We start from the raw sequence: 25,925 nt of genomic DNA on the forward strand, positions 1-25,925 counted from the left end.
GCTGCCCGCTGCCGGGTGCGGCGGCAGCGGGGCCCGCATGCGCCGTGAGGGCGACGCGAGAGGGAGCGGCGGTGCGCGTGCGCCGTGAGGGCGGAGCGAAGGGGGGGGGGGGGGGCGTGCGGATCTCGACGGCGGCGGCCCGCGCGGTTTGAAGCGGGTAAGGACCGGGCTTAGGGTGGCGGCGGAGCGGGCAGTGGGGGCTTAGGGAGCGGCCGAGCCGGTGCTGTTGTCGAGGCGCATCTCCTCAGACCCGGGGGTAGGCTCTTCCTATCTCTTCTTTACTCTCTGTTCCACTCCCGGCGGGCGGCCGCTTGGCGGCCTCGGGTCTTCGGTTGGAGAGCGCTGAAGCGGGCGAGTGCCCCGTGCCCCGGCTAGCCTAGGCCCTCCGCGGCGCGGCCTCTTCGCTGCCGGACGCTCCACAGCTGCGACGATTGCGAGCGCGGGCCCCGCCGCCCAGTGCTCCCAGTCGGCCCGGGACAGCTGCGGCTGGGGCGAGCGGAGCGGCGGGATCCTGAGGCGGGATCGCGGCCGGCCGGTTACCGGTCCCCTTCGGCCTACGGAGTCGGGCGGCGGGAGGACCCCCGCGCCACTGAGGCGGGCGGCGGCGGCGCCTCGCCGGGGAGCGCTGGTTTCTCTGAATCGTCCGTCCGTTTCCCGGCGACATTTCTCAAGCTCGGTCTGCGAAGTCTCCTTCACCGAGGTGAGGGCCGGCTCCGCGTCCTCTGCGCCGCCAGGCCCTCGCTGCGCCGGTTTGCTTGGTGTCGTGGGCCGCTGGGCAGCGAGGCCAGCGCTGTGTGTTCGGGGGGTGGTCCTGTTACCGTTTCGGGTGCCTTGCCGGTTGCACGGCCCTTCTGATGTAACTGAGACAGGTTATAGAAAGAGACTTCTGGCAACTGATGTATATAGCAGGTTTTTCCAGTTTTCATAAATCACAAGTTATGAAGCTTCTCGTATTTCATAATGCATACAAGCAGAACTCTTTCTCAAAAAAGACAACTTGTACAGAGTAACTCTTACATAGTGAATGTGGGAAAAGATAGTGTGCAAAATGTATGTGTACGTTTGGAGACTCGGTATTTCCTTTTCTGTATTTTTCTCCCCCCCCCCCCCCCCCCCCCCCTTCATTTTTTTCTGTTTGTCTTATTTCAGTATCTTTAAAAGTGTCTTTGCAAATAGTATTCACATACATTTAACAATTTTTTAATATTAAATATTTTAGCTGTTTGTGTGGTACCAATGGAATGTAGTATGTGGACTTGCTCTACAAGTGCTGCTGATGAAGACCTGCTTGCAAATTTACAGTCATTACATAGTCAGCTGAAGAGAACTGAAAAAAGCCTACAAATTGTAGAGGAAGAGCTTTCCAGGTATGTGCATTTGGGAATGAGAACAGCCTGTCTCTTGTAGTCTATATTGCCTTGTTCAGTATAATGGATTATTGTAAGTAGCAATTGTTGTGCTTTACTTCTGAATACTCTTTGTAAGCAATTTAAAAATAACAAAGGAAAAACAGCGTAGCAACTTTTTACTCCCTCTTCTAGCACTGGTACAAGTGAACATTATGGCCGCTGCTTCCATGAGGCTGCAGACTTCACTTTGGAGGACCTTGTTCAGCCTAATTGCAGCTGTCAACGCTTTTCCAACTGTGAGAAGAATGCTATTAAAACATCTTGCCAGGATTTTCAAAGAAAATCTGAAGTAAATATTATACTTTGTAACTTATTTATATTACTTTGGTTTTCTATTTCTTGCTATGTTTAAGAATATTTTTTGCTTTTAGTGCTTGGAGTTGATAACCTGTTGCTTTGGGCAACTGTATCAACTGAGCGCTCTTAAACATATGATTTAAATACAGTTGTTCTGTAGAGCTTCCATTGATGTGTATATTGCTTACACATATATAAACGTCTGTATGTTTAAATATATATAACCCTCCCCACCTTTTTTTTGTCTAGTCTTACTCAGTATCCACAACTTCTGATAAAAGTGCAGAAGAAAATGAACATCTCAAGGAGAAGCTGAATGTCCTTCATGAGCAAAATGCATCCTTGGTTTCTCAGAACCACTGTCTAAAGAACAGGGTGGAAACAATGAACTTCGAACTGATGCAGTCAAAAACAAAAGTATGTGTCTTTAGTGTATTCTTCAAAAAGAACAAACCTCAAACCTCCCAAAAATGCCCCAGTGACCTTGACTTCTGAGTCTGTAATTCCAAGCAGAACATGCTATTTTTTGTCTTGTCTGAATCTATTTAAATTTAATATTAAAACTTTAAAATTTTATATTTTATTTTTTCTTGGTATTCAGCTTTAATCTTGGAACAGAATAGTTTGGAATCTGTGTCTCCACGAGCAAAACAATTCTCATGTTCCGAAGTTTAATCTAAAGCCATTAAGTCACAGAATGCAGAATACATTATGTAAGAAAATAATTCACTAATGTATTTAGTACTGTAGATTCACATGTCTGAACTACATGAAGATTAATGTGAATAACAATGGCACAGCAGTCATTTGTCTAGGAAATGCATGATGTTGGCCTTTCAGGTTGGATTAATACTGCTATTTTGAAAAAGTGAAGGTGAGTTGGAAGGAAATATTGTATCTAGTAAATCATTACTGATTTAATTTACAGTTGTATGTACAGTCCTTTTCAGGACAACTGTCTTCTTGTATTTGGTTTGTATTTAACATTAAAAAAATAGCTATGCTTAATGCTTTTTGTTTGAGGAATGTTATCTCCAAGACAGTACAAATAAACAGATCAGATGTTTGACTGTCTGGCATGGAAAGAACAGGTAGTAGTATATAAACTTTTGGGGAAAGGTGAGAGAAAAGATCAACACGTAAAGAAATAACTGCTAGAGAAGCATATCACACTGGAATGGTGCTAGGGAACTGGAAGGATGCTAAATGAGCAGAAAATTGGAGGTCAGTTTGTGTAGATTAACAAGCATATTCTACAGTAAGGTTAAGAGCACTATGTCGTTCAGTAAGTAGACTGTTCTTGTGTCTCTCGTGAAGGTGTATATACAAGTGTTAATGAAATCCCAAATACGTTTGTATTTCAGATTTCATATCTTGAATCGACTTTAGGTACACATTTAGTCAGCATTCCGAAGTGGAAAGAACAGATCGCAAACTTGGAAGCAGAAGTTTCAGCTCAAGATAAAATTCTGAGGTAATAACCATACTTTTAAATCAACATGTTATTGTGGTCTGCTTGCTAGTCAAGTATCTTTCAGGATGACATAATTGCTGGTACTGTGTGAGTTATGTAATCTGGGCCTTGAAACTTTCATTTTGGAGCCATTTATAGGAGGGAGGTACAGGGATTTTTTGGTATTGCATGTACTTCAGGAAATGGAGAAAAAGTAAAGGCTGGTAAAAGAAAGCAGTTTGTAATGTATGCTAAACATGAATGTGCCCTCATAACTGACTAGAGTGATTGTATGTTACATGACTGCTTACCTTCTGTAGTAAAGTGTACGTGTTTTCATACATGACTGTGCAGCGTGTAGCATAAAAGAGTCGTTCTTCATTAATATATTAATCGCGGCAAATGCTGAAGTAAAGCTAATGTAAACAGTGCTCAGGCTGTCAGGAAGGCATAACTGGCTGTCAGTTTATCTTACAACCTCATGCTATATAATATTCAATTAATATCTCAATAGTTTGTCTTCACAAAAGAAGTGAAAGTACTTATATTTAATTTAAGTGTTTTTTTTCCCACGAGTGTATCCTGACCAGTCATATATTGCCAGAAAAATGGTGATTTCTATGTTCAGATCTCAGGACCTGAAGTCACAATACCTATTGATGAGTTTGGATGCGACTGCAGACGTAATCCTGGGTAATCTGGAGACTATGGGTGTTGCAAACCCAGTGTTGAGAGTTGCAGCGTGTTTGACTAGAATTTCTCAAAACATCATGTGCAGAAAAGAACAACAAAAATGTAATTTCTTTACAAAAAAGTTCCTGTTTTTTAATTATGCTTTATTTATTTGCTAGAGATGCAGAAAATAAACTAGATCAAAGCCAGAAAACAGCAATGGAAAGAGAAGACATGTTGCAAAGATATAAAAAGGACTATAAAAATCTGAAAATGGAGTTAATTGAACAAAACAAGCAAGGAAAGAGGTAGCTAAATAACTTTAATAAATTGAATACAGAATAATAGTGCATAAGTGTTTATTTCTATTAGCAGATGTTTACTTTGTGGAATCAAATTATTTCTGTGTTAAGGATTTTTTTTTTAAAAGGGGAAATACTGTGTAAAGATTATTATTTAAATAGGTACTTTTTAAATCTTGACATTTGCTGGTAGTTGCAGACTGATACTGTACACTAGCTTTATCACTGCTTTTTTCCCTTCAGAATAGCTGTACAGTGGAGAGCTGAAATGTATTCAGAACATATTTTTCCTGAACTGTTTTTGACTTTGTCTTGCAAGAACCGGCAGTATATGCTCAGCACTTGGTATTCAGCAGTACTGAGTGCTGTATTATTGGGATTGGTGTGAGGAAAGTGACAGAAGCAGAACTTAATTGAGAGAACATTTTTACGTTATCCTTAATCTTACCTGTCTATATGGTACTTTTCAAATGGGTGCTGTAATTCCATCCCAATCCCCATTTCCCTTTCCTAGTGTCTCCTTTAGCCTAGTGGTTGTGTGGCTTCTGGGAGGGTTTGGTAATTTCTTTTGACTGTTGGAAGTTGCTGTATACAATCCTATGACCTCCAAAATGTAATTTTAAAGAAATGATAGGAATAAATAAAAAGATTCCTACCTGCCCATTTAATTTAACTGTATTATCTGGGGCAAAAAATAACTGGATTAATGACTTAGGAAAGCATTTCATGAGACTTCTGAATGCAAAACTCTTGTTTGGCTTGTCTGTCTACCCATAAAATTGCCTCTAACCTTCCTGTAGCTAGACAAATGGAAATGCTGTGGGGCTTGCGCTACTGGTGAAGAATTGTGTTGATTTATGTTCACTGTTCATTCAGAGCGTGTAAGGTTGGAACTAGCTCTAATTAGTTACTAGTTGCAAATGTAAATATTTTAGTGCTTTAGAAAAATGAAGCTTCTGCCAGGTGTTAAAGGCAACATATGGCCTTATGGTTAGTATTAACGATTATTACAGTTCGCTTCTTATCAGTAATTATGACCACTTGCTGTTCTTTGGCCAACAAACTGAAATGCTTTAAACTAACACAGTTTTGTTTGTTATTCTAAAATTCCTTTGTCCTCTTCTCTGAATGCTTTTGTCATCTCCAAATGGGCAGTGGTCCTCGGACTGAGAAATGCCAGTCTGAGGGTAGGCTGTACTCAGATGAGGCACTTGCCCTGTCTCCACAGTTCCCTTAGTGGAAGAGAAACAAATGTTACTGAGCAGTGGTAATTTTTGTGTGCCTGTGTTGGGTGTCCTGAACAGGCTGCACACTGAGCTGTCCTGAGACTAACTGTTCCAACTTCTTCCCTAGTGACTAACAATAAGGGAAAGTAAGAAAGGGTCAGGCACATGGAGTAATAAAGCAAGATAGTAGGTGGTCGGGGTTGCTGCTTTGAACAGTTGCTTGCATAATATCATCCCAGTCTCAGCTTCTTTTGTTATTATTGTTTTACCATCTCTTCAGTATCCTCCAAATAATTTATCCTTTGAGTTCATCATGAGAGCTTCTTCCAGTATCAAAATCTTTTCTAGTTCACCTTAAGCAGTTTGAATTTTAAGGAGCATTGCTATCTTCTACTTCCTTATCATACATGCTACCCCATTCCCTAAAACAGGCTTTTACTGGTAGAGACAGGAGGAGGAGGCTTTGAATCAAACCCCTTTTGACCGGGAATCAAACCCGTTGATTTTTACATTCTTAGTCTTATTGGAATTTTGTTTATATTAATATGCAAAAATGATATTTAAAATTGATTTATGCCTTGTGAAACTTTTTATCTAGGGCTTGCAAAGTTGGAAGAAAGGAAGTCACCTGGAACAATGAATTTAGTAGTTGCTTTTAGTAACTGGAGGAAATAGTTACACAATGACAGAAATTTATTATTTTTAAAATTTATATACTTTGCAGAGCAGAGCAGCAAAGAAATGAAGCTTTGTTGAATGCGGAGGAGCTGATAAGGGCTTTTAAAAGGTATAAAGGGAAAATAACTGAAAAACTAGAAAAGGTGAGCATTTTTTGTTCACTTGTTTTTGCCGTGCTATTAGGACTTTGCTTCTTCCAATAAGCTAGGCAGCTAACAGCAACGGGTTCACCAGTGGGTCAGTTGTTTCTGCTTGTTTGTGGCAAAGTTCTAGGAGAGGTGGAACAGGGTAAGCAACTGTTTGTGGTGACAACTTCTGTTACTGAGTTTTAAACTGCTCACAGTCTGGACAGCCTGCATCTGAGGTATTCGAATACTACTGCTGTTTATTCTGTCTCTTGCTTGCTAGCTGGGAATTTTACATTTCAGAAGTATATGGTCCTTTTAAAAGAACTCTTGACTCCATCTGTATAATCTGTTCAATGAAACACAACCTAGAGAAGAGCTAAGATGAAAATGAATTCATCTCCTAAGTTTCCAGTGGTCAAAATTGTTAATGCTCCCTGCCTTGTGGGAGAAGAAAATACAGGCCTGAGACAGTTAGCTCTTACAGAGGATTTTTATTTGATTAGACTTCTTGTGGAAGGAGATTGCCCTAAAATATTAAACCAAAATATTTCTTTTTTCCCAAATGATAGAAAAAAAGCAAACTTCTTTGCTCTTCTGCTTTTCTTCACAACAGTGAGCAGTAGAATTATCTACAGGCTTACCAGAAAGAAAAAAAGAAACAGCATAGTCTTTATAGTATTCTTTCAAAAAAAACCCCACGGTTGGCCATGTAATCTTAGATAATTGTTTGTCATGGTTTAACCCCAGCTAGCAACTAAGTACCACACAGCTGCTCGCTTACTACCTTTCCCCACCAGAGACATGGGGAGGAGAACTGGGGAAAAGGGTAAAACTTGAGGGTTGAGTTAAGAACAGTTTAATATTTGAAATAAAATAAAACAATAACAGTTGTAATGAAACAGGGAGAGAAGAATGAAGTCCAAAGGGAAGGGAGGGGAAAAAACCAACCAACTGATGCACAATACAATTACCATCCGCTGATCTGACAGCCAACCAGTCTCTGAGCAGTGATCGGCTGCCCCGGCCAGCTCTTCCCAATACTGAGCATGACATTCTATGGTATGGAATGTCCCTTTGGCTAGTTTGGGTCAGCTGTCCCAGCTGTGTCCCCTCTCAGCTTCTTGTGCCCCTCCAGCCTTCTCTCTGACATGGCCTGAGAAACTTGAAAAGTCCTTGACTTAAACATTACCTAGCAACAACTGAACATATCAGCCTGTTATCAACACTATTCTCATGCTAAATCCAAACCACAGCACCACCAGCTACTAGGAAGAAAAATCAACTCTATTCCAGCTGAAACCAAGACATTATTGTCCAGTAACGAAAAAAAATTCCTTTTTAAGGTTAAAGCTGAAGAAGCAGTCTTGGGAAAACGTTTAATTAATTGTGAAAAAGAAAAAGAGAAGTTGAATGAAAAATGTGTCAGCTACAGAAAGGATCTCGACATCCTAGAAGAGCAATTAAGGTAACACAAAGGCTTTTAAACATACAGTTATTTAAGAAGAAATTGCACATTACAACTGTCACTGTGAATGTGCTGCTCAATTCACGTAGTTCACATCAGGATCAGCGTCACTGAACACTTAAGGTCAGTGTCAGCAATATAACAGACAAACTACAATACTATATAGCTAAAAAATGTTAGCATACACTTACAAATTTTAAAATTTCTTTGTATAACTAATCCCTAAAAATTCTAATCCCACATGCTGTCACATATTCACCATAACAAGCAGCACATCATCAAGTCCTCTGGGAGCACAGCTTCCTTTGGTTGCACGCTGTTGCTGTGGGAGATGTGGGTTCTCTGGTTTTATGTGTACGTGTTCTGCCTGCTAATGTAAATGCCAGTGAGAAAGCACCCTGTGAGTTCCCTTACGCTTCCAGGTGTGGGTCCCTACTTGTTGCATACCATATTGTCAGTCCCTAACTAGAATGAAGGATACTGTTGGCATCAGATGGGGAAGCTGCACTCAGGCCTGAACAGGGGTTGTGATGCTGGCTGCATTTTATGGAATTATCAAACCAGGTTTTGACTGCTCTTCTGTTCCCACTCCAAGGTCCTTTCCCACTGTTAAAAATTATGTTCCTTGTATGCTTCTTTCCAAGCTGAACTCCCCTTTGTTTCAGAATTCTTTTGTTAATTCCCTCATTACTTTAATGAGGGAAGACAACCATCAGCTGGTTGTCTTTAGCTGGTTTGGACAAACACCTTCTCCGATCGTCCATTCACACACGCTGTCCACACTCACATTCCTGTCTTAACAGTTGTTCTTTGTTCTTCTCTAACAGTTTTGGCAGGGATGAGCAGCGCGTGAGCACCCTTACACTAGCCTGAGCCTGTTTAATAGCGCTCTGCTGCTGCTGAGAGCGTGTCTTTCCTGCAGACTGCCCTTTTTCTCTGCTAACTTGCACTGGGTTTGGCACTCATCAGGACCTTTGCTGAGCTAATTCAGTTTGCTAAACCAACAGGTACCTTAAAAAGTAACTGATGTGTGATGGGCTAAAAATACAATTGGCTCATGGTACAGTCAGGTATGAGGGGAGAGAAGAAATGGGACCCCTCCTGCTCTTGTTAGTGGCAGAATGCTGAACTAGCTCAGTCTTAGTATATTATTTTCATATATTGTGATTTTAGGTATTGTTATATATTTATTTTATTATGTTCTTAAGTTTCGTTGGCTTCAGCACAATTAAAGCCACCTTGATCTGTTTCCTAGCAGTGACTCTTGTGATATTGCTTAAAACTTTATTAAGTTGCTTAAGAATGAGAACTAGTTTATTCTCTCCTTTTGTTTGCTTACGGCAGTTTGGTCCTTAGGAACAGTGAAAGCTTAGTAAAGCAGTGAAAACTTTTCTGTCCTTTGTAAAGAGGTAATCTTAGGTTTTGAGAGGGAGGATGCTAGTAAAAGAGTATAGTTATGGTGTGTTCTTCCAGTACTTCTAAAAATTAAAATATGTTGAGCTATACCTTTAAAATGTTATACTTTTTTAGACAACTAAAGGAAGAGAATCATGACAAAAAACAAGAAATTAAGACTCTAGAGGCAAAGAACACTGAAATGGTATCAATGCTGACTCAGTCTGACCAGAAGATCATTGAGCTTGAGAGTGAACTTCGTGAAAAAGAAACAGTACTCAAAGAGAAAAATGCTCTAGTAAGTGAAAATGCAGAGCTGAGAGCGCTTACAGCACAGCAACATAACCACTTGAAGTTATGCTGTCAAGAAGTTGAAGATTCAAAGGAAGAGCTCAACATACTAGAAACCATCATTTCCCAGCTGTCTTTAAGTACACCTGAAGAGGTACAGTGATTGATAAATCCTTAAAAATTGTATTATGCGTCTTAAACAATTCTAATAGGCATTGTGTGGAAATCCTGTGACATTCTTGAGAAATAATCTGAGTAAAATGTCTTTGGTTTCCAAGTTGCATGGATGACGTGTTTACTTAATTTAAATATTTTACTTTTGTCTTCTCATTAAAGAACAAGGAATTGGTGCTTTGGAATTGATTGATCAGCAAGCATTTAACATTCCGTTCCTCTGTTCTATGTATTGATTCTTCGTATTATGTCTGTTCTCTAAAATGTGATGATTTCCCGTTATATGATGCAGAAGTGGTTCCCAGTAGAACAGTATGACATTTCCTGTATGGCAGACACATTGTGTCACACAGGCAGAGTTGATGTATCCACCTCGGCACTAGAAAAACTAGAGCAGGAGAGATGTTTGTAGGAACTTGTTTTTGCTGGGAAAGAGAGGGCACACCTTCCCTGGCTGCAAATGAACTTCTGTTTTCCTAGGGTAAACCCTGGCTTAAGAGCCTGAAGATTGTACTAGTGAAGTTTATCACTAAACTGACTGCAATGGGGGAAGAACCATATAAAAAACCCAAAGTTGTGAACTGATTGGGGTTATGGGAGGAAGTGTTAGGAAGGGCTGGAGATATCTCAGGTCAGGAGTACAGATTGCATCAGATATCTTGGTTTTTGAAGTATAAATGTGAGTAGCTGTAATGAAAAAAAATCAAAAGTATGCTTTCTGTATGCTTTTGGAATTGCCAAAGTGACCTCAGCTGAAGAGAATGTAGTAATTCTGTATAAAAGTTATGTTTTGTGCTGTTGTGACCATAGACATTTATTTGGAAGGGCCTTAAAATTGTTCTAGGGCCCTTTTTGGAAAATGCATTTACATTTTCTGGGAGAATTTGGAATTATTCTAGTAATGTAATGAAATACTCAGAAGCCCTCTAACGTGAGGAAAAAGTGGTATTGAATGCAATCATGAAAATCTGAAAGGAAGCATGATATGAGAAGTTCAAAACATGGAATTACTGATAGTATCTTCATTTATTTAATTTTTCACAGCAAAACCATTCATGCTTTCAGTACCAGTACAAAGATACCGAAAGGAATGGTGTCTGTTTCAGAGGGCCTTTTAATACCTATAATTTCTACTTATGATGTGAGACAAACCTGCAGTGCTCTGCAAGCACGCGCTTAGGAGAATAATGATCAAGTGATCTAAACTTTTAACATCCTGGTGTGTGTATCTTAAAATTTATATGCTAGTATAATAACACATGAATTAATCACACTGTGAAGCAATTTGGTTTTGCATTGATCTTTGTTTTCCTTTAACTTCTAGTTTAAATGGCAGCACTTGAAACACCAGCTTTCCAGTTCCTTAAGAGAAGAAGGTGTCTCTGAATCTTCTTGTGAATTGAATAAACCTTTGATTGCAGACCTAAGGTATAACTTTCTGGTTGCTGAATTACAGCAAGAATAGGCAGATGATAAGGTGGTATTAGAATCAGCATGTAGAAAGAATGTTAAATAATTGTTTCCTCCTTTATAATAGCATTAAACTGGCTATGAAAGAAGCAGAAATTCAAAAACCTTGTGCAAACTTTGTCTGTACTGGAGCTGAGCATCTTTCTAATGGTAAAGAAGTACAAGAAAATAGCGGGTTATGTGGCCTGGAAACAGAGCCTGTCAAATTGATCAGAAGTCAAGGAGGTAAGCTTACCACAACAGCTGTGCAGTTCTGATTAATCCACAGAATAGGAATTTTTGGTGGAGTTTAAATCATTTTTTTAGTGTTTTTGAAATTTATCTCTGTGAGCTAACGCATACAGTTTGATTGAACAGGCAGCATTTGCCACCATGGAATTCTGGATATTGTCTTGTTCTCCAGACACATTATTATTCTTCCTTTTGCTATTTATGTTTCTTGTTCAGCAATAGCCAAGCTATGAGTTGTTGTGTTGAAATAGAACCATGCATTTTTCTTTATGGATGTTATGCATGCTGTTGCAGAATTTCTGCAGGTATTCGTACAATTACTGTTAGAATTGCTCCATGAAATTACTTCAGGGCATCTATACAGTGATGCTTTCTTCAATTATTTTGTTTGTTTGTCAGGGTTTTTTGTTTGTTTGTTTGTGGGGGTATTTGTTTCCATGAGTCACAGCTTTGTTATGTTAGGGGGGGAAATAAACAGTCTTGTTACTGAACTAATGCATACAAGATTTAGAATGCTGTCAAATTGTATTTCTCTTCTCTTTGGTTTGTATGATTGTTTGCTTGAGTGCAGGTTTTTATGTTCTTTTATAAATTAATCTTAAATTTATTTTTTTAACTTGGAGAGAGCAGAAAATGTCAACAGTTGGAACTTATCAGCAAACAATTTGAAAAGGAGAGGCAAAGATTCCAGAAGGAGATAGAAAAGTTACGTACTAAAGTGACAAAAGCAGATGATGAGAATTCTTCTTTGAAGATCAGCATGGATCAGAGAGCCAGTCAGTTTAAAATCATACAGGAAGACCTACTGAAGAAGGCTTCAAAAACTAGTAGCTTAGAGAAAGAAGTAAGTACTGAAAAAATGTCACTTTTTGTTTAGTTCAGTAATCAAAGATAGTTATGGAAAAACTGCAATTGCCATATTAACTTTTAAAACCTGGCTTAGTTAAGAAAAACTGGAAATGAAATCTTTCTGCTTGCTCAAAAGCTTAAGATAGCAGCCTTACTTTGTTAGACGCCAGAAATCTCATTTTAAAGCTGATGTCGTTAGTGGGCTTTAGTACTACTATTTTGTGCATATTCTCCACATAAATCGATCTTGTTGCTTTGGTATGGTTGAATTAATGTGTAATCTTAAGAAAAAGATGTTGAAGAAACAGTTGTATTTTTCCGCATTAAGAGTTAGTACAGTTGCCAGAGATTACGATCCTTACCAGAGAGTCACAAAAAGACATTAAGCTTCAGCTATTTCTTCTCTGGTTGTGTAAGTTAAAATGCTAATGTTTCCATTCTGGTGCTAATGTGTTTATACAATTCCAGCGTAATGGGAATTGCAATACTTCCTACTAGTGACTATAAATAAGTATGTAATAGCTAATCCATTCATATGGCACTGATAGTTATCTTTAATTGGATAAATTTGAGGTAAAATGTCCTGAATTCTTCTCTGTACGTAATAAGGTTTAATAGATGATACAAAACCAACCAAACAAATAATTAAGAATATTAGGAAATAGTAGTAGCTAAAATGGAGTTGCTGGTAAGAAAGTATATACAAGTACTTGAATGAACTTGAAACTGTTGTCTTTGTGCTGGTTTGTGCCATATTTTATTCCAGATAACAAAGAAATCTTCTCAACTTTCTGCACTTGAGAGACAATTGGAAATAAAGAATATTGCTTATTCTGCTGCTGCCGCAAAAAATACAGAGTTGGAACAGGAACTCATGGTAAAGTGTTCTTAGTGAGAAACTATATTTATGTAGAAAGACATAAATGGAGATTAAAGTTCAAGTTGCACCAGTATTAATTCCACATGTTCAAAATGGATAGACTTTCAGATCTGCTAACAGTCTGTGCAGTCTTTAAAAACCTAATCTTGCTTCAGGTAAGCCACACTTTTTTCCTGCTTTGGAACATGGTAAGTTACTAATGGATGTTACTTTTTCCTTGTGATGATATGTGCAATGAAAATCTGGTCCTATTGAAATCAGTTGTAGCATTGCCATTTGTTTCAGTGAGATACGTGTAGACCTGTGAATATCTTCTAAATGGTAATAAGTGAAAAGGATGATCTAATGCTTGGAGCACTGTAAATTCTGCTCTGGATATTGTTACGCAATATTTGTTAGTTTTGGGAAAGGTCTAAGGTTGCTAGAAAACGAAATTATTTATGTGGTCCCTTTCAAATGGAAAACTGTATTCTAAAGATTCCATCTATCCATGTGAACACAGAATTAATTTTTTTCTTTGTCAGAGGTTCCTTGCTCTGGTTGCTGTAATCTGTGCCAGCAGTCCACCTGGGCAGACACCTTGTCTCTCTGTAGTGGCTGCATTTAGTGACACTCTATATAATTTGTAGGTGTGAAATCCTTTGCTATGAAACATGCTGTAACTGGAGTATTTTCTGAGTTGTTCTTTTGTGAAATCTAGGAACCTTATAATCAATTAAAACACCTCTTAATATCACAGCCCAAATTAAGTAGTTTTTGTTGTTGCTCTTTCCTAGGGAAAAAACAGACGCATTCATGAGTTGGAAACAGCTATCAGCAAAGAACATGAGCAGATAACTTCTGCTTTTGAAAAGGAAAAGTTGGCTCACCTTGAGCAGCACAAAGAGATGGAGAAACTGATTGAACTAGTAAGGCTTTCCTTGTGTGCTACTATGTATAAATGATATACTTAGTAACGTTTTTCCTCTGTTAACTTCTTTGTCTTGGTATTTGAGGCAGATGTCCAGTTAAACAGTTATCTCTTCTCCCTACATTCCCTGATTTTAGTTAATTTTCCAACACTACAACCTCATGATTTCCTTCAGAGATACTCGTATCCACTTTTCTTCTGAACTGAAGAGAAATAGGGATTTATGAAGAATACTGTTGTTCTTTGCTCCAAATATTTAGGGGGGGGAGGGAGGGGCAGTATAGCTTTTTTGCTTACTGTGGTTAAACCATGACAGCTTCTAACAATATTGTCTTGTTTGCTGAACTTCTGGCAGCCTGAGCCTTATGAGCATCTGTGTTCAGGGGGAGCTGTAGGTAGGTTTTTCATCTTTAGAGAATAATTCTGTTGCTTTGTGTGGTTAGAAGTATAACCTTGGCTATTTCTAGCTGTTCAGAAAGCTTGTCATCTTTCACTGAAGAAGGTATGCATGTCTTGCTGTCTTGGCTGATGACAGACAATTACATTCTGCCTGCCCTCATTCTCTTGATTCTCCTGTTGTTTTACAATATTAAGTGTTTGGGATTTCTTGATATTTTTAGGGCTGTGAATACTGCTGATGGCAGGAATGTATTTACTTTTCTTTCTTAAAGTGATGGGTGAATAGAACAGAATGAAATGTTCATATGCACAAATTCTCTGAAAAAGCTTATTAAAATAACCATGAATTACTTATGGACAGCTTCAGACACAGCTGGAGAAGAAACATCAACAATTCATTGAACAAGAGAAAATAATATCTGTTTTGCAACAAGATGTTATACGTAAACAGCATCACATTGATTCATTGGATGGGTTGCTGACAGAAAGCAGAAAGGTAAGTTTGACTCTTTAAATGCAAGTCAAACAGGTGACTAATGAAAAACATATCCATAAACACATGAAAAAATTGTAGAAAATAAGATACTTAGTGTTTTGCTTCTTAATTCTTGTTTGACTAATAGACTGAATCTAGTGCAGTTCCACCTGCTGCTGCTACTAATATATTGTACAAACTTCAGGACCTTTCACTATTTTCTATCTCAGCATTCTATTTATGCCTCTGGCTTGCTCTTTGGGCTTCTTGCTCTAATCAAAGGAAAGAGATCTGGAAAAAGAACAACTGCATCTATTCTGCTCTAGGTGGAAAATCAAGAATATTCAATTATGGCTGTGTTTTATTTCTATTTATATTCTGCAGCAGCAGAAATTAAGGGACACCTATCAGGAACAAATTCACTTCAGAGAATGATGTACATAAATACAGCATACAAGAAATTGTGTTTTAAATACACTGATCTACACACATGCAGCCCCCACACCACACCTCTGACTTCTTAGCATGAGTTTGAGGTTTTATTAGTTAAATTACTGTTACTATATTTACCTTTTTTTCTCTTGAATAAAAATACATGTATAAACAGGAAATGGAAAATCAAAATGTCAAGAAAAATCAAGGACTGAAGATGCTGAAAAGTCAGTTAGAAGAAGAAACAATCAAAGTTAGTAAGCTCTTTGTAATTTTCAATGAATAGTTTTAAAGTTTGCAGTAATGATGTATTTCCTTTTATACTCTATAGAAAAACTATTTTACGGCTGCTTTATAGAAATTCGTCTCATGTAAATATTTCATAAGTCATTAACCTGAAGCCTTTCCTTTTTTTAATTAAAAGAAGTATGGCAAAACCTGCTGTAAGAGATTGTGCAATGTGTAATTTCTTTATAAAATTACTGTACTTACAAATAGGGCAGATCTGTGCTTGTTGTACTCTTGAAGTAAAACATTGTCTAATAAAGATAATGTTATATAGGTTTCTGATCTAGATACAGCATATATTTTAGGCATGTGTGATGTTATGAATCATGTTTTTAGCCATCTATACCTCTTGCTAGTGTTTGCTTGATAAATGTTTTCCATGCAGCGCTTGCAACACTATTTTAATAAACCATTGCTGTGTGGCGATTTACCACGGGCAAACAATGTGAAATTTTCAGGACATCACTAGGAGAAGATACTGGGGACTTAGCTGGTAGTGTGCTCATTCTGAACTTGTGTTGGACCAGTTTTCTGTCCAAGTGGCTTTGTAGTATTTGGGATGTTTTCCAGAGATTTAAAATTAAGACCCATTATCGCTTTTCAAAAAGCTCTTGAATTCAGGAAGGGAGAGAGGTATACAGTCCAATATGTTTTAGAGAAATGGTGGTACTGATGAGCTAATCTGCAGCTACATTCAGTACAAATCTGGCTGATGAGAAAAGTCGTCTTAGCATTGAAATCAAACAGTTAAAAAAAGTTTAATTGCTATGGCCTAAGATCTCTGGGTTTGTTCATTACAATTGTTATATGGATAATTGTTCATTATAATTTTTATCTATTTAAGGTTATAATACATTTATTAGAGATTACACCGATCTGAATCAGTATAAAAGGGTATAATAGATTAACAGTGTTGACATTACTAAAAGCTTTTCCTTTCCCTTTTGGTAAAACTGAGGTACTGTCTCTCAGTGCAGAAATGAAAAAAAATATTGCTGTTAAGTAGCTTTCTGAGAGGAACTGTATTAAGGTCTGAATATAATTTTGAAAAAGACTTGTCATAACCTACATATGATCATTCCAAATTTATTTGTACAATTTTGTATGTAATAAAATGTGGTGGATTGATTTGGTATTGAGCATATGTTTGCTTTTAAGTTCTAGCTACTGACAAATAGTGGAATATTTTCTCATAACTGATAGTCTCATCTGATTTAAACAGTCTAAAGTATTGTAATTTAATTTCACAATTAATTTTAATTTCTGAATACTATTTCAGTTTTAAAGTTTAGTATGATCTTCCATGTCTGTTTTAATACTTCACATAAAAATCTAGCTTTTGAGACCTTTTACTTGCAGATGTTTTCTAACACTTTTTTTAGACTACTTAATAAAAACCATGCCATGCAATTTTAAGTAATCTGTTATATTCAACTAGGTGAGACAACTTGAGTTGGCACTAAACATATGTAAGGAAGAAGTTGCACTGTACTTGAATCAGTCACAAGAAAATAAGGAGATATTTGAAAATCAGCTCAAAAACAAGTCTGAAGAGGTAACAGCTTGTTTTAACAACTCTTCTGTATTGCAGAGAACACTTGTTATGAGTGATTTAATCTGAAGGTTTATGAAATAAAATACAAAACATTTGCAGCAGGAATTGAATAGGAAGGAAGCTGAGAAAAGACTATACAGTTTGTAAGAGTAAAGGGAAAATCATAACCAAGAAACACGGGATAAGCTTAGGGAAAAGAAGTACCAAGATAAATGAATTGTTAAAAGAAATAACAAAATCAGAATTAAGTGAAAGAAAGTATGATCTTGGGAAGGAATAGAGAGCACTGTTGCAAATGCAGGTGCACACAGTTGATTTGTGTTTCACTATCTAGTGGGTAAGAAGATCTGGGCATAAGAAAATTTTACTTCAAGCCCCTGGGTTTTATTGTGCTTTCCACTACTACATGAAAGCAAGAAAGAATTAAGTTTAAATATTATTAATATAATTAATTTTTATTTGTGGAAATGCCTAACCACAAGAGGTAATTATCATAGTAGGCTGCTCATGTCAGTACTGCCCTACCTGCTGAGAGAGAGGCTTTAGTCAGCGGAGGTTACTAGACCCTGCACAGGAGGAACTGGCTAGAGATCTGTGCTTTGTGTTGCACATATGCTTGTGATACTTATTGCTGATTTCTAAGCCCTAAAAACTGTTGGTTTTATACTGTATATGAAACTCAAGGGTAGCAAGTGAGGTTTTGTAATTTTGACCAGCGTTTTCATAAGTGACAGAGTCACTACTTCCATTTTGGGATGAGCAGTTAATGACATTTATTTATTTATCTGTTTACCACCCCACCACTCCACCCCCCTCAGATTCTTGGCACTCAACACTGAGAAATCAGACCATTCAACATGTGACAAGTTAGGCACTCAGTATTCCTGTTTTTTATTGTCATAGAGGCAGGAAGAAATAAAGGGGAGGACTAAGAACAAAATCTCAAGGGGGAAAAAAAGGACTTTTTGAGAAGTAAAGAAGAGTGACAGAGAGAAATGTAGTTCAGTGATTTAGAAATGGTAAACCTTTGTTATGTATGTTTTTTGAAATACTAACCTGTTAAGGTATATTTAGAAAGCAAGAAGTCAAAAACTGGGCCTGGTAAGTTACTACTTTCCTCACTTTATTAAGCACCACTCAGTGACCAATTATGAGGTGTGTTCTGTACTGTTGAAACTGTAATACAACTAAATTCAGAGCCAGAAGTTTTATTGAATCATAGGTGTGCTTCTGTACTTATTAAAAAAAAAAAAATAAGAGTAGCTGATGCAAGTGCGAGTAAAAACGTTTTGTTGTAATGGAAAAAAAATGTGTTTTCAGGTTTATTATTTACAGAAAGAAATAAAACTAAAAGATCAGAATATTCAGGACACAAGTGAACAAAATATTCTCCTACAACAAACTTTGCATCATCAGCAGCAAATGTTACAGCAAGAAACAATTAGAAATGGCGAACTGGAAGATAGTCAAACTAAACTTGAAAAACAGGTACAGTATGGTGAGAAATATCTACATAAAGATCAGTAATTAAATACTTTTATTTATGTTTCTGCAATACCTTTAAAAGCTGAATGTTTCTTTGATAACTGAGTTGATTGTTACTATTTTAGATCTGTCTAAGATAAAGAGTTTAGCGATTTGTTTTTTTTTTTTTTTTGAAGGCAGGTTTTGTGCTATCAGAAACTCTAGCGTTAGTGGCAAAGTATTTGGAAAATCAAACCCTAGACTGCAATTAAGGGGAGGCGTATTGAAATTCAGATGGTTGAATCTTGTTATATTTACTAGAAACTATTTGTCTTTCAAATGTGACTGCAAAGATCTAGTCTTAAATTACATGCAATTTTAGACAATAAAGAAATCCACTCTTAAAACATTCACTATCTGAGTTGCAAGGCAAGGATGTATATTTCTTTGGTATGTAACTTAAAAGTACCAACACTTTTAAAATACCATTTTAAATAGGTATCCAATTTGGAACAAGAGCTTCAGAAGCAGAAAGCATATGCAGAAGATGAGTTGAGAAAGGTAGAAGAGAAACTTCACCTGGCTGCTGAGGAAGCATATTTAAACAGACAGAAGGTGGATGAACTTAATAATACAATCGGGTAGGTTTAGAATAACTGAGAGGTGTATCCTGCAGACAGGGACATCAGTAAGGAAGATTGCTGCCTGAAATGATATTCCGCTGTGTAGTTCTAAAATTCGGTATGAGCATGGACTGGAAATGAAGGGAAGTTTCTGACTAGCAGAGGGATGAATTTCTGGAACAGTCTTCCAATGGAATTAAATGTGTGTCCCGGCAACTATTTAGCCTGAAGATGACACTTCATAATGCAATTCAATTCATAAATGTATCAAGTTGCTTGCAATTCTAGATAATATAATCTACCAAGCTCTCCTAGTCTTGAATATGGTTTTGATTGCAAGAAAAGCCTACTTAACATGCCTTTTTTTATTCCTATTTTATTCACAAATCTTGGAGCATGTAAGGACACACACGTATTGCTTTTGTTATTACAAGGTTCATTTTGTTTTTGTTGCTTCTGTTTAGACAAATTAAATTGGAGATGGAGCAGTGCAAGAATGAACTTAGTGGTATGGAAGAAGAAGTAGTGCAATTAAAACAAGAGGGTGAAAACAAAACAATGCAGATAAATCAGTTGAATATTACTTTGGACGAAACAAGATCAGAGCTCGATGAAAAGGCAAATGAGGGTAATGTCACTATTTTCTTTCTCAAGCTTCCTTTTATCATGCTATTTCTCTATATGTATTGGATTAAACATTTTTCCTTTTTCTCCCCATTTCATGGTCAATTACAGGAAAGTAATGTTTTTTTTTTTAATGTATTGGTAATTCCATAGTTTAAAAAAAGAAAAAAAAAAAAAACCACGTCCAAACAACCCGCCCCTTCGCAAACCCAGAAAACCCTCAAACTTCTTTTAATATACTTTTGAAATTTCTTATTTTTGTGGGATGTATCTTTATCCTAGGTGAAATGAATAAATAGTTTTCCCTGTAAATTGGTAATGCAGGATTTTAATGTGGTAATCAAATAATACACACAGATTTAATAAAGACTTATGCTATTCACAGAAATTCAGCTCTTTAAAACAAACAGAAAAGCCCACAAGAGGGTCTATAGTAATAAAAAACTTTCGGACCCCACCTCCTCCATTTAACTTAATTTTACCATTCCTTTAAACTGGAGGCAAACTAGCAAGTCTGTTTGCATTTTTCATAGCACTACATATTCCTTTAGTATGTTGTCTCTGTACTTTCTCCTTGGCCAAATGCTTTTAGATACATCCTCATATTTCAAGTCAGTTGCAGATTATGAGCTGAATAGAAATAGAAAGACTTAAGTGCCATGAAAAGCTTGTTGCATAACCTCAGAAGTAACTGTTTTTCTAGATTTTCCTAAAAACAGATACTAAAAATGAGTTATGACCACAACTCCTAGCAGGCAGTGGTGTTGCATAAAGACCCTAACTTACTGATGATCAAACATTTTGTGTTTTGTGTGTGTAAAATAGTGAAAGATTTAGAAGATAAGCTGCTTCAAAGTGAGACTTGCCACAGGGAAGCCTTACAGAAAATAGTAGAACTAGAATCTGCGTTACAGAACGCCCATGGAGAATTAAAAATCACTTCAGCAGAGCTTCAGGAATTAGAAGATGCGTTACAGAATGCACAGTCCTCTCTGGAGGAGAAGCATGTTGCTATTATGGATCTAACAACTGAGCTCAGGTAAGGTGGTATCTTTTTCATCATGAAAATCTTAGTTGTGTTAGTTTTTCCTTAGAAGTAACGACTAGTTTGGATAGTCTTTTTTTATATTCTTAGCAGCTCTCTGATTTTTAAGTGGTTTGTGGCTGTAAGGTAACTTGATACAGAAGCTCCTCAGCTCACTTAAATTTTGAAAAGTGATGCTGAATTCTTTTTTTTGGAATTCTGTTTTAATATATGCTAAAATATAATTTCTGAATTGATTTCCCAAAGCTGTGAAATAATCATAAGATTAATTACTTTCTTTTATAATGAAATTGTTCAGTTTCATTCCTGACCATAAATTAACAATATTTTCTTCTGTACTATTCTTTTTTTAAGAACATGTTGTCCTGATAACCAATTAAATAACTTGAATAATGAGGTTATTGGGAAATCTCCACCTGGAATATAGTTAACAGAATTATTCTATTTGGGTTCCTTTCTTTGCAATCAATTGGTTGATCAACGTTTTGGAGTAATTTGGCTTTAAGTAAGTAATAGTTCTCATGATTTTCAAACTGGATACTTGAAGCTAAGCAACTGAATGTGCATTAAGCAATTAAACATGAGAATTTCAGGTACTGCAAGGGAGAAATTGAAGACAAAACCCAACAACTCTTTGACATGGACCAAGCGTTGAAAGAAAGGAACTGGGAACTGAAACAGAGAGCAGCTCAGGTCAGATCATTTTGAGTATGTTACTGATAGTTATTCCTGTTGTGTAGTAGATAACTTATAAAGAGCCTGCTAGGTTTAATCGCCTTTGCCTATCGTTCCAAACTACTGTTAATACAGCCAAAGTGTCAACCTCAAAACCAGCTGTATGTTACTGAAGCCTTATGGTACAACGAAGATAGGGTTGTGCTCCCCTAAGGGATCACAGATTACTATCGTGATAGAACAGAAGCCTCATGCAAACCTGTCCCATAATTATTCTTTAGTGGTAAAGTTACAGGACAACTATTGTCAAAGCTGATAAAATGAAGGAGCTGTACTGAAGTGTGCTTGGAGATGATAGATGCCTTTTCTTGTTTGCACTGGAACATATTTCGTTAGCTCTAAAGCAGCCTCTAAATATGAAACAGTATCTTTGTTGTGAATAAATTTCTGTAGCTCACCTGAAATATTTGCAGTCTTTTGGTCTGGCTTCAGGATTTGATACCCATCATGTAAAAACTATTCTTCTGTCACTTATAATTAGCCTTTTAATAGCTATTTCCTGCAGGAGTTAGCAGTCTTTGTATCTGCTGCTCCTGGAATTCTTGGAAACAATAGGATTTTTTTTTTTCCTCAGCAAAATTTGGCACTTCCGAACAAGATGGATAATGAGCTACTCATTCCATTCCATTTAAAATGAGAACTAGGTTTGTGTTCTGTGTATCTGAGTACAAAATGTGTTCAGTTACAGACTACTTCCCCATTTTCCCCCTCTCTTTCTTTTAAATGTGATAGCTAGGGTGCATTTTTATATTGACTACTTGAGAGAATATTCTTGAGACTACAAAGGATTAGTTTCATTCCTTTTGCTGTCATATTTTTTAATATTACTATTTTAAATCAGCATACCGGTTCAAAATAAAGTATTTCCTTTTTTTCCTTTTCTACATCTAGATTACACAGTTGGATATGACAGTTCGTGAACATAGGGGAGAGATGGAACAACAAATAATTCGATTAGAGTGCAATTTAGAGAAGTCAGAGTTAGAAATTAAGGAATGCAATAAACAGGTAATTCTTGCTTAAATTAAAAACCCAGTTTCACTAACAAAGAGCAGCTAGTTCTAAGACAAAGTCTGGTCCTGGGACACAATAGCTGGCCAGGTTTAGTCTAGAAGAGTAAAAGTGGTTCCTTATTGTAGGGAGAGGGAAAGAAGTACCTTAATAATGTACCAGCAAAAATATTTTATGTTTGTCAGTTAAAACTAAAAATTTTGCAGGGATGTTACAGTATAAAAATTAAAATCTTATTTGTTTACTTGATATGATACAGCTCCCAAACCGCTCTTTTGACAAAGGAAAATGTTGATAAAATAAAAATACAATAAAAAATTGGCAAGGGAATCCAAAGTCAGAGGTAATACTGACAGTATTTATGAGTTTTGTTTGGGGTTTGTAAGTGGTTTTGGTTTTATAAATAGTCCTGATTTCAGTAAAGTATCTGTTCTGATTTAATTGCGTTTTCTGTTCAGATGGAGAGCTTAGAGAAGAAACTCCAGCATTCTAAAGATGAGCTTCGTGAAAAAGAGTTTGAATTGCTCCAGAGAGATCAAGAAATAAATCAGCTGAAGAAAAAAGTTGTAAGAAAACAACAGAGCCTAGAAGCTCTTGAAAAGGTAAGATGTTCCTTAGACACACAACAAATTATCAGTTTATAATGCCATTACTGTGACTGCTTAGAAGGAACAATATGGTGTCTCTTCAGAATAAGCATCATTACTTCTCCCCAAGTAATTGTATGTTATGTCCTGGTGTTTGCTGAATCTTAATCCTCTAAAGTTAAACCAGTTTAGTGATATAAAAATCAGAAATGTAATTGCTTTGTGGATAAATTTTAATAGATTATCTTCTGTAACCCAATGTTCTGGCTATGAACATGGTCGTCTTTAGAAAGAAATGAAACAATATGCTGTGTGATGGGAGCTTCCTATGACTTGAGTATCTATCTTGTGAAAATAATTGCATCAAAAGAGCACTGAGATCTAGCATGCTTATAGGAATGCAAAGAGAGGTTTTTTGTGTAGTGAATGGGAGCGTATGGATGGAATAGATAGCCAATATTACTTTATAAATGATACATATCTTTAGTTTGGGGCATGAATCAATCACTAGAAGTACAAATGCAATCTGAAATAAACAGGAATAAGTTCAGTCAAAGGTGCTCACCAGCTAGAGGTAAAAAAACTGAAATGGCTCCTGCCATTCTGATTATGCTAAGGAATATCAGTTAGGGGGAGGCCCAAGAATGATAGAAGAAAGGCTTTGAAAACAGACCTCCTTCAGTCCTGTTCCTTTAGAGACTTGGGGTGAAGGAAATGACGTTTCAAGTTTATTTTCATTGTAGCGAAGTAGCTAAAACACTGGATTTCAGAAGCATTCTGCATAAAATATGAAATAGATTGCAGAGGGGTTCTGACTCCACTTAGAATATGATATGGTTGCTTCTTTGTTTAAAACTTGTATATATTAACATGACGTTAGAAAAGACTTTCTCCATTAGTAACATGTTGCTAACTGACCAATCTTCCACTTAAACTTTCTGTCCTAGTTCCGAAAATGCAGTTACCTAATCTATCTGGAGAAAAGGGTGCTTGTGTGTGTGTGTGTGTGTGTGTCTGTGTTGCCTGGGGATATAGTCTGTCTCGTTCTTTTTCCCCTTAATACACCACCTTCCTTACTTATTACAGGAAGTGTATCAGTTCAGGGAAGTAACTGTTAAATAGGCTTGCTTTCTGTCCTGAACCGCTCTGCCTTTTTGGTACTCAGGAAACAACCAGGTCACAGATTCTTCAGTTGAATCATTCTTTGTTCTTACTCTGCTTTAATCTGTACTGAAGATCTTGCAGTAATACAACACTCTGCTACCCTTAGAATATGTAAGTATTCCAAGTAAAGGAATACCTTACTGAACATGCAGAATAGCTTTTTCATTTTTCTGGGAAACTGAAGTAATTCTCTTTATTAAAAAAAAAAGGGGGGGGGGGCAGATTTTACTTACAGCAAATTAATCTTTTGTGACCACAGTTCCTTACTGAAATGAAAAATACAATTGTATAAAAAATGGTAAGTGAAGTAAGAAAAAATCAGTGATTATAAAGATTGATTTTATTTTTTAAAAAGTAATTTTTACAATGCTTTTGTAGAAGTATACATAGTACAAAAATAATTAGGAGTTATTGTAATAATCTTTCATTAGCTGTAAGCTTATTATGTGCTACTTATAGGTCTGTGTACTCTATTTATAGCATTCCTCATAAAGTATCTAGCTAAACATGAATAGATACAACATAATCGCTTCTTACTTATCATTAACAGGAGCTGTAGTATAATGTGATGGTACGAAATATTAGTAGCTGATATGGCCTCTGTTGTGCCACAGTACTGGCTAATGTAAACATAGCTGCTGTGTATCATATACTAGATAGGCCATGTTGTTGATCACCTAATACTACTGTTTTTTTTCTATGAATGAACTGTGAAATAATTGTCCAGCATGTAAGTCTGTGTTTTAAAGAGGGAAAAACAAGCTAAACCCCTAGAAATTAACCAAAAAACCCTTCAACCCCAAGCATACTGTTTGGCTGCATTTATTTCTGTGTACTGTAGAGAAACTGTTAACGTTGATAAGATTTTCCTCACTTCATATTGTTGGAATTCATAGGCTTTCTTCCACTTGATGCTGTTAAAAGGGTATTTACGAACACTTCATGAGGAGTTAGGAACATAACTTTTTAGGAACTTAAACACAATAATGCAGTTTGACATGAAGCCTTAAGCCTAGAGGAGTCATTTCAAAAGACAGCGCTCCTTTAAGCTGTACAAAATATTTACAGGGATTTGCGTATGAAGATTTCTTCTCAAAATATTCTGCATAATATTTTCCTACTTAAATGCTGGAACTTAATATGTGTTGAAAAGTTTGTAAATTTTGCTCATTTTGAAAGCAAATAAATTTCCAACTACAAGAACAGTGACCAAAAATGCATTAATAACTTTGGTCTAGGGGGCAGAATGTGAAAAAGAAGCCATGGACTTGAGACCTGCAGCCTAGTTTTCTTGAATTTGTGAGATAAATCTTATTAATGAAGAGTAACGTCTTAGTACAAATGGCTTTAGATATGGTAAATTGAGTGAAGAAGTTTAAAGGAAGGTTCTGATCGTAGATATTTTGTTTCAGGGGCACGAATTGTGAAGAAATGTTGCCTGTTGGACAAGCAGCAACCCAGGAATGTGCTGTTACTGGCTACATTATCATGCAGTCAAAGAGGAATTTTTAACATTGTATTTGTAAATAATTAATGTGGTTATTTGTATTGAAGTAAATGACAACCCCTTTATTTTTCCAACTGTTTTTGAGATTGCCTTGATATAATAACACCTTAATTTGTTCTTGAGAAATAAATTTTATTTTTTAAGTATCTTGAGTTACTGGAATTTATTTCAGCTGTCATTTTTTCC

General features: G+C 36.7%; 1 protein-coding gene across 6 annotated transcripts; it reads left to right on the plus strand.

Moving 5' to 3' along the window:
* The first annotated feature begins 109 nt into the window (after nucleotides 1-109).
* CCDC18 (coiled-coil domain containing 18) lies at nucleotides 110-25,885 on the plus strand. 6 transcript variants are annotated; one of them, XM_056355210.1, is made up of 26 exons: nucleotides 110-157; nucleotides 1,220-1,367; nucleotides 1,542-1,698; nucleotides 1,956-2,123; nucleotides 3,071-3,180; nucleotides 4,011-4,139; nucleotides 6,084-6,180; nucleotides 7,509-7,630; nucleotides 9,161-9,470; nucleotides 10,815-10,918; nucleotides 11,028-11,185; nucleotides 11,815-12,035; nucleotides 12,807-12,917; nucleotides 13,697-13,828; nucleotides 14,591-14,725; nucleotides 15,312-15,389; nucleotides 16,863-16,979; nucleotides 18,300-18,467; nucleotides 18,942-19,084; nucleotides 19,531-19,694; nucleotides 20,516-20,729; nucleotides 21,329-21,428; nucleotides 22,362-22,478; nucleotides 22,940-23,083; nucleotides 24,234-24,343; nucleotides 25,645-25,885. In XM_056355210.1, the coding sequence occupies exons 2-25, from the start codon at nucleotides 1,237-1,239 to the stop codon at nucleotides 24,300-24,302; spliced, it is 3,399 nt and encodes a 1,132-aa protein (XP_056211185.1). In that variant the 5' UTR covers nucleotides 110-157; nucleotides 1,220-1,236; the 3' UTR covers nucleotides 24,303-24,343; nucleotides 25,645-25,885. The 6 variants fall into 6 exon arrangements, 4 of the variants coding, with proteins under 4 accessions (XP_056211185.1, XP_056211188.1, XP_056211186.1 ...); XM_056355213.1 differs by lacking the exon at nucleotides 110-157 and adding an exon at nucleotides 388-700; XM_056355211.1 differs by lacking the exons at nucleotides 110-157; nucleotides 24,234-24,343 and adding an exon at nucleotides 577-700.
* Nucleotides 25,886-25,925: the final 40 nt, after the last annotated feature.

The sequence above is a fragment of the Falco biarmicus genome, chromosome 11 (genome assembly GCF_023638135.1).
Source record: "Falco biarmicus isolate bFalBia1 chromosome 11, bFalBia1.pri, whole genome shotgun sequence".
Classification (NCBI taxonomy): Eukaryota; Metazoa; Chordata; class Aves; order Falconiformes; family Falconidae; genus Falco; species Falco biarmicus.